At 31.4% G+C, this 9236-nt stretch overlaps 1 protein-coding gene across 1 annotated transcript; it reads left to right on the forward strand.

Annotated features, from left to right (window-relative positions):
- The first annotated feature begins 1 nt into the window (after nt 1).
- On the forward strand, nt 2-9089 carry LOC134829290 (mitogen-activated protein kinase kinase kinase 7). The gene is made up of 8 exons (XM_063842316.1): nt 2-130; nt 200-307; nt 376-561; nt 622-1365; nt 2591-2660; nt 8221-8450; nt 8510-8620; nt 8682-9089. The coding sequence occupies exons 1-8, from the start codon at nt 41-43 to the stop codon at nt 8823-8825; spliced, it is 1683 nt and encodes a 560-aa protein (XP_063698386.1). The 5' UTR covers nt 2-40; the 3' UTR covers nt 8826-9089.
- Nucleotides 9090-9236: the final 147 nt, after the last annotated feature.

The raw sequence follows: 9236 nt of genomic DNA on the forward strand, positions 1-9236 counted from the left end.
AGTCCCGTTCACACAGAAGCCCGCAACAAACGCGTTTTGGATGGCTGGTCAACGCAACGACGACTTTGATGTGTCACAATTTGTCGCGGAAATCCCCTACGAAGAAATCGATCACAAAGATCGAAAAGAGGTGATTTTTTTTTTGGAAAATCTCCATTCACACATTTTTAATTTTCCGAAAAAAATAATTTTTTTTTAGAAAGTCGGAAGTGGATCCTTTGGCACAGTGCATCGGGCGAGATGGCGCAATATCGATGTTGCCGTCAAAATGATCGAATTAGAGTCCAATTTCACATTTATACGGGAAGTAAGTGATTTTCCTGGATTCAAATTTTACATTGAACCGTAATTTGAAATTTTTTTCTTGTCTTCAAGGTTCGTCAAATGGCTCGGGTTTCACACAAAAACATCGTTAGGCTCTACGGGGCATGCACAAAACGCCCGAATGTGTGTCTCGTGATGGAATATTGCGAATATTCGCTCTACAAAATTCTGCATGTTCAACGGCATATTCAGTATTCGGCTGGGCATGCGATTTCCTGGGCTCTCCAATGTGCGGAAGTAGGTTTCTGTAAAGAAAAATTAAAAAATTTTTATTAAAAATTTTTTTTTTCGTTTTAGGGCGTCGCTTATTTGCATGCGATGACACCAAAACCCCTCATTCACAGAGACTTGAAGCCGCCCAACCTGTTGCTGCGTGAATGCGGTACCGTATTGAAGATCTGTGACTTTGGCACGGTAGCGGATAAGGCGACACAAATGACAAATAATCGCGGATCGGCAGCTTGGATGGCACCGGAGGTCTTTAAAACGTCAAATTACACGGAAAAGTGCGACGTGTACAGTTGGAGTCTCATTTTGTGGGAAATGTTGTCGCGAAAACAGCCGTTTAATGAGCTCGGGAACGTTTGTAGCATCATGTGGTACGTTCACGAAGGGAATCGGCCGCCGTTGCTCGATGGATGCCCGAAATGTCTTCAAACGATCATGGAAAAGTGTTGGGATCAAGAACCCACGAATCGACCTGCGATGGCAACAGTTGTGGATTTAATGACAAAATTGCTGCCGCTGTTTCCGGGAGGCGATCAACCGTTGAATTTTGAGATTCCGAGTAACAGAAGTTCGGATGACTATGAAGACTCGACACTGGATGAGCCGTACTCGAATACAGTAGGGGAGACAACGTATACTTCGAAAATGTACAAAGATCCACGGAATGCGACGAGTAGTGAGCCGCAAGAGTATTGGACAAGGGATTTCGATCGCAAAATTAGAGAAAGACCGCAACTGAGTGATCGGATGAATGGATTGCTGAATAACTCGAATAGGGTGGCTTTGACGCCGTTGCAAGTTGACGTCGATAAGGTGAGTTTTTACACATAATTGTTTGAAATTTTGAGTTTTGAAGGAGTTTTTGTCATTTATGGTCAAATTTTATACTCAAGTGAAAAACTTTTTGCAGTTTTCATAAAAAATTTTTTTGAAATCGAGACAAATTTTTTACTCAAGTGAAAAAATTTTTGCAGTTTTCATAAATTTTTTTTTGAAATCCAGACTTTTTAAAAAATTTTTATCAAAAATTTACAAAAAATGTTATTTAGAGGTTCTTTTTAAATTAATTTTTGAATGAATTTCTGTATTTTCGTTTCCCAAAATTCAAAGTTGAGACTCTTTCATCAATTTTCACAGAAATTTTCCAAAAATGTTAGTCAAAAGTTCTTTTTAAATGATTTTTTGAAAAAAAATTTGTATTTTTTTTCCTGAAATCATACAAAACTGAACAATTTTGATTGAAATTTTTTCAAAAAATTACTTACGAATCATTTTTGAATGAGGTTTTGAATAAATTTATATATTTTTTCTAAAATCATTTAAAAATTAAGGCTTATTTAAGAAAATGTTCATCATTTTTAGTAATTTTTTTTTTACTCATTTCTAATATGATTTTTCTAATATGAACTAATTTCCATATTTTTCTCAAAAATTATTTAAAATTTTATTTTTTTTTATCAATTTCAGCTAAAAATTTTACTCAGAGGTATTTTTAAAAAATTTTTTTTAACAAAATTTAGAATTTTTTCTCGATTTTTCCAAATGTTGCAAGGCACGTAATTATACAGATACGCCTTATAGTTTTTGCATTTTTTAAAATTTTATTTTTTTTTTGTCATTTTTAATACTTTTTGAAAAAGTTTTAGGACAAATTTCATTTTTTTTTCTTCCAAATTGTTTAAATTTTTGACTTTTTTCATCAATTTTGACCAAAAATTTAATCAGATACTCTTTTGAAAAACATTTTTAATCAAATGTTTGAAATTTTTCTCAAATTTATTAAAAATTTTGAATTTTTTCCTCATTTTTAATTTTTTTTTTAAATTAATTTTAGGACAAGTTTCTATACTTTTGCTCCAAACTGTTTAAAATTGTGACATTTTTAATCAATTTTGTCAAAAAATTGAAATCAATAAAAATTTACTGACAAATACTTTTTTAAAGTAGTTTTTAAATGAATTTCAATAAAAATTGACTATAATCGATCAAAAACCTCTCAAAATATCAAAAAAATTAATTAAATTTTTTTCATTTTTAGAACGCTTGGGCCTTACCAGAATACACAACGGAAGATGAATCAACAGCGCATGCCAAAGGACCTTATCCAGGTTAGTGAAACACTTCGATATGACAATTCGCGACAAAATCCACGCAAAAAATGCCACCCGTTGGAAAGCAATTTGCAATAACAGATCAATTGCAGTCATTTTTTTCATTAAACGTCGCGAAAACACGCATTTCACTTTCACACTAACACCTCGTCTGTCATTTTTCATCGTCGTCGGCTTGTCATTTGTCGGTAATAAGAGATTTTTCGCTACAATTTGGCGAAAAGTAATAATAAAACACTCACCTCGAACGATTCCGCGACTCGATTTATTGACTTAATCATCACTTTCGGCCATTTCGCAATGCAGCAAAGCAACTCTTCTCGTCACTTTGCACTTCTTCAATAATTATTGCAATAATAAACAATGTCTCTTGCCGTGTTGACTTGACTTTTCGCGATTTGTGGTCCGTGCACGACGATGAGTCATCGTCAACTGCTGCGCCAAAATAGATTCTAATCACGAAAAGAGAGCAATTTTATCGCGATGCATCTGCTTCTCTGCACGCCGCGCACCACTGACAAAAGAGACGAAACAATTTCGCCACAGAAGAAACCGCAAATTGCATCGAGCGACGTGATAAATGTTTTTTTTTTTCGAATGTAACAACACCACAGTTTAATTATAAAATACAATTTTTAGATGCGGCACGGTCTGCGATTAGTCAGAAGAAAAATTTTTTTTTTTGCATTTTATCAACTTGCGCGATGCGCGGATGAGTCATCTCTCTCTCGCGGTCTCGCGTAACATTTCTCGGATTCCTCGGTGTTTTTCCTTTCACACATTTCGAGTGACGAGCATTTATCATCGCGCGGCCCGTAATTAATGCAAACACACCAAAGAGCCGCAAACAGACATGTGATTAGGACGCGTCTAATCAGCGAACGAGTCGAATGATGATTTGAACGACGAACTATTTCAAATATGCTGCTTGATATTTTTGAACCCAATTAATCAAGTGAACGGTATTTTGAGATTTGACTTGCCAGCTTCTTGAATGAATTCTCGCAAACTAACATCTGGTCTGCTATTTTTCGATGAATCATCGAGGAACAAACAATAAAGAGATTCTTAGAGAGAGAGTAGAAGATGATGAGGAATTCCGATGTTTCGTTTTCAAAGAATTGATCATTTTCTAGGATTTTCATAATTTTTTGCGGTGTATAAAAGAAAAATGTTCGAAAATAAGTTCGAATTTCGAAATTCAATTTAATCTCGAAATTTAATTTAGTTCGAAAATTTCAAAATCGAGTTTTAATTTCGAAAATTATTTTCGAAAATAAGTCAAAATATAAAATTTTTGAAAAAACGTTGAAACACAAATTTTCAAAAATTAAGTTCGACTTTCTTAATTTCGAAATTCAATTTAATCTAAAATTTTCGACATTATGTTCGAAATACAAATTTTCGAAAATCGAGTTCGAATTTTTTAATTTCGAAAATTAATTTAGATCTAAAATTTTTAAAATTAAGTTAAAATATAAAATTTTCGAAAAAACGTTGAAACACAAATTTTCAAAAATTAAGTTCGAATCTCTTCATTTTGAAATTTAATTCAAAACTAAAATTTTGGAAATTATATTTGAATGTCAAATTTTCGAAAATCAATTACAATTTGAATAATTTTTCGAAATTCATTACGAATTGAAATTTTTCGAAATTTAACTTAATAAAATTTATAAAGATAAAAAATTTTCTCTTACTTCTTTGAAGAAACTTCAATAAAATTTGATATTTACGACTTTCAATCAAATTTAAGTTTTCTAAACAAATTCAAATGTTTTTTCGGCGTTCAAAAAATAATTATGTTACTAAAATTTTTAAATCATTAAAAATATGCTTAATACTTGAGTTTTCGAAATTAAGTTCGAATTTCAAATTTTCGAATTTTTTTTAAGAATTAATAATTTCAATTTTTTTTTAAATTTTATGATATTTTTTACGTTAAATAAAAATTAATTGAAAATTAAATTAAAAAATTAAAATTTTTCTTTTTTTTGCAAAATTTCCCAACTGTTTACAAAATTCCCAACTCGCACGCCAAAACGTCAATTCAATCATTAATTACCTAATTGATTAATCAACACTTCACTTTGCACCTCACTGCGACTAAATATAAATTTTTAACATACTTTCGTGTTTAATTAATGTTCTGAGCATTTGCAACAATACATTGTAGTCGTCGATGGGTGTCGTCGCATCATCACCGAAAGTTCATTACACTTTTCTTCTTCCATCGGAAATCTCTTTCTCATTCTAAAATATAAGCAAGAAAAGCATCGAAAAATTGTTGACCGTTGTTGTTGATGCAACGCTACTTCTCTATTTTCAACGACTTTTCAACGCAATATGGCCAACAACCATGACAATCGCAATTTCACTTTAGTTTCATTCGTTAAGTCAAACGGATCGCATGTTTTTCCTCTCTGCTTCTTGAGAAAATGGACCGAAATTAACAACAACATTAATAATAAAATTTAATTAAAAAAAAATTTAAAATAAAAAAAAAACATGGAAAGAGTTACAACATTTACAATTCTGATGACAGGTGGGTTCGATATCGACTTCGAACAACAAAAAAGTGAAAATTTTTTGAGAAAAATTCTTACCTTGTCAAAACAACAACATTCGTGAAGAATGAATCAGAGTGAAAACACTTTTGTCTTTGCACGAAAAAAACGACAAGAAATATTTTAAATTTAATTAGAGAAGAAAACGTAAACAACATCATCGACGACTGTGTGTTCGAAAAATAAATAGTAAACAAGGTTTCTTTCGAAATATGCGCGATGTTCTTTGTACAATTTCGAAAATCGCACAATTTTTTTATATTTCCGATGTTGATCAATCATTTGAATCCCGAACAAGTGGTCAACACACTTCTTTCGTCGCTCGCTGCCATTTCGCCGCGATCGACTTTGATGCAAAATGAAAACGGGGGAAAACATGCTTCTCAAGTAAAAGAAAAATAAATAAATAATAAAACAGTAGAACAGATGTATTTAATAGTATTTTGAATGTACGCCACGAATTTACTTGATTTTATATTTGTACAATATCAAAAGGCGGATGAATCATCGAGTTCTCAAAATAGAACGCAATGAAAAAAAAATCGGTTCGTTCTTCTGCTTCATCTCTGTGTTGTTATATAAAATAAAAAGAAATGTGTTGGGATAGATTGGGAGACGACGACATCGTGACTCAGAGAGATTTTTAATGACTGATCAGATCTTAACGGTTTAAAATTTGAATTTTCGAACAATTTTTTTGTCTTATTGATCTTGACAGATCCTAACGACTAAAAAATTTGAATAATTTTCGAAAAACAATTTTCGATTGTATCTTCGAAACAAATCTCAATTCAATTCTTCGAATAAATTTTTATTCGATCTTCGAAAAAACTTCGAATAAATCTCGATTCGATCCTCGAAAAAAAATTTAATTCAATTTTCGAAAAAAATTTGACTCGATCTTCGAAAAAATTTCAATTCGATCTTCGAAAAAAATTTTATTCAATGTTCGAAAAATTTTTTCGATATTCGAATAAATTTTAACTCGTTCTTCGAAAAAAATTGCAATTAAATCTTCAAAAAAATATTTGAGTTTGATCTTCGAAAAAATTTTAATTCGATATTCGAAAAAACTTCATTTCGACCTTCATTATATTTTTAAATGATCCAAATTTCAATCGATATTCGAGTAAATTTCGACACGAGCTCCGAAAAAAAATTATTTAATATTCGAAAAAAAAAATTTAACTCGATCTTCGAAAAAAAAATTCAATCGAATCTTCAAAAAAAATTATTTTGAACTCGATGTTCGAAAAAAATCATTCTGATCTTCGAAAAAAATTAAATTCGATTTTTGAACAAATTTTGATTTGATCTTTTACAAATTTTCGAACGATCGAAATTTTTTCGAAATTAAAAAAAAATAATTAACAAAAGCCAGATTTTTGTTTCTGCCTCAAAAATCCATTTCGCTAACTAGATTGTTTAGATTACGTGGCGCCTGGTTTTAAACAAAAATACTTTCAATCCACTAGACTGCAATTTTCGGCTAATTTTCATTCAAATTAGTTTCGTATTTTTTTTTCTCTCAAAACTTTTTCTGTGTACGTCGCCGTGCTAGACAATTCATTTATTATTTATTGCATTTGCACCTGGCTTGACATAGCATAACGAAATGACATTACTCATAATTTTCATCGTTGCCATTATTAGCTTCGTTTAGTGTAAAATTATGTTTACGATGTCGATGATATGTTGTGCGTGTCGAGACGCGCGGATGACTCATCCAACGCGAGAATTGGGTCAATGAACGAGAAATTTAGATTTATGCTCGCGACATGACACGTGCGAGATGAGTGATTGACAAATATGCTCCGCAAATTGGAATCCTGACACACAAACCGTAAAAGCTTGAAAGAAAAAAAAATATATAAAGAGAACAAGTAAAGTAACTTTTGTTGTTATTAAAGTTAAATATAGACACGAAAAAAATTACATTCTTGGCAATGATCTATGACATTTCGTTACAATAATTACACTCAATGGTCATTTTTTTCATGAAAAATAATAAAAATTCATGTCCTTTTCAAAAAATTGTTCAAAAAAATCGATTTTCGAAAATTCGAAATTACTTTTCAAATTTTCGAAAAAATTCGAAAATCAATTTTTTTCAATAATTTCTCGAAAATGCGATCAAACATCACATGAAAAGGCCAAAATTTCCGCAAATTCATTCGGCAAAAGTAAAATTTCTGTAAAATTCATTCATTTTCCCCTCAGTTTAATTTTGGATGTCGGCTCGCGAACAAGTCTCGCATGAAAACAACGTGAAATAGATGAATTAGTCATCATAATCGGCAAGCGTTTTCGTATTTTTTCAAAAAAAATTTATAAAAAAAATATATTGTCCTCATTTTTTTCGAAAATTTATGCGTCAAACGATGAAAAAGAAGAAAATGTAACGAATATTCCAAAAAAATGTAAAAAAAATGAAAATTTGACGAAATTTTACTTACACGACAAACAAAGACGACAAAAAAAGATTGCATAATAAATCATGAAATGCAATTTTGGTTTAATTTGAGTGTCCTCAGAAACAAGTGATCTCTTGAAAACAACAAAAAATTAGAAGAGGCATCTTCTCAAAATAGTTTGGCGCGCGTGCGTTGAGAATTTTGCCATATTTGATCAAAAAAAGCGAGTCGCGATGAATAATTAGACAAAAAAAAATTGAAAAAAAGGACAAAAGTGATACAAAAAATGAAAAATTCAACAATTTGTGATACAACTGCTGCTGCAGCAACGATCATAGCAGATTCCCTTCAAGGCTGTTGGATTATTTACTGTACGCTTCGTCGTCGCCAAACTTTTCTGTTATTTTGATTTCCTTGACTTTATTTTTACGTTTTTTTCTTCTTTCGCGTTCGTCTCTATTAAATTAATATAATTTCCAATTAGCGTCACATAAATCTATTAACGCTCGCGGATTTTTTCAGTCTGATTAGTCTCGTAATTTATTTGTAAAAATTTTTCATCATTTTTCGTTGCAGCAAACAGCCAAGGCAATGAACGTCTAACGATCACAAAACGCAGCGGCTCGTCCGAGTCGACAATTACAACGACAAACACGAGTGACAACAGCAGCGAATCGTCGTTCGACAAAAATTCGATCAAATATATGCTCGATCCGCACTTGAGACCCATCGATCCGGATCCCACGAGTCGCATTTCCAAGGAAATTTACGCCGATCACATTCGGAAAGCGGAAGAGTATTTAAAAGTAAGTCATTTTTTTGAAATTTTAACCAAAAATTTTCATTAAATTCAATTATTTTTTAGGTGCAAACAGAACTGGCTTACACGCAACAACGCAAAGACGAGATACTGGCACAGATGACGCCAGAAGAGAGAGAAAAAAAGCTGATATTTCTTCAACGTTTAAAGGAAAAAGTAGGTTTAATGCCGAAATTCGTAATTTTTTTTGAAAAATTCATAAAAAAAATTTTTTTAGGAGGAAATTATCAAAATTCGTGATGCAATGTTGCGCCAATGTGAAGCCCTGAATCTGCATCGACCGCAGCAGCAGCAACAAGGAACGCCAGATATGCCCGCCGAAGAAGTGGAAGAAGGTTTCATCTTGATACCAAAAAAGTAGTCTCTCCTAAGAATTTTTTTCTAGCTTTAAGTTGAATTTTTCTCGATTTTACGGGAAATTTACGAATATAGTTTTGTAAGAAACGACCAAAAATTTTAACAATTTAAAAAAAAATGACTAAGAGAATGATAGGTTTAAGTACAAATTAACAGAAAAAGATCAAAAAATCGCAGAATAGCAACGAAAAGCTTTATATTTGAAAAGCCTCCGCAATGAATTTAGCCTCTAAGTAAGATATGTGATAAATTTTTATTGAATAAAGTGTTACCAATATTGGATTTTATCGATTTTTTGAGTTAATTTTTAAAGTTTTTGACTGTGATTTCGTTTAATTGGTTAAATTTTGATAATTTTTCGTTTAAAAATTAATATTTTGGGATAAAAATGTCAAAATTCGGTTTTTAGTATAAC

Source organism: Culicoides brevitarsis, chromosome 2, assembly GCF_036172545.1.
Source record: "Culicoides brevitarsis isolate CSIRO-B50_1 chromosome 2, AGI_CSIRO_Cbre_v1, whole genome shotgun sequence".
In the NCBI taxonomy this organism is placed as follows: Eukaryota; Metazoa; Arthropoda; class Insecta; order Diptera; family Ceratopogonidae; genus Culicoides; species Culicoides brevitarsis.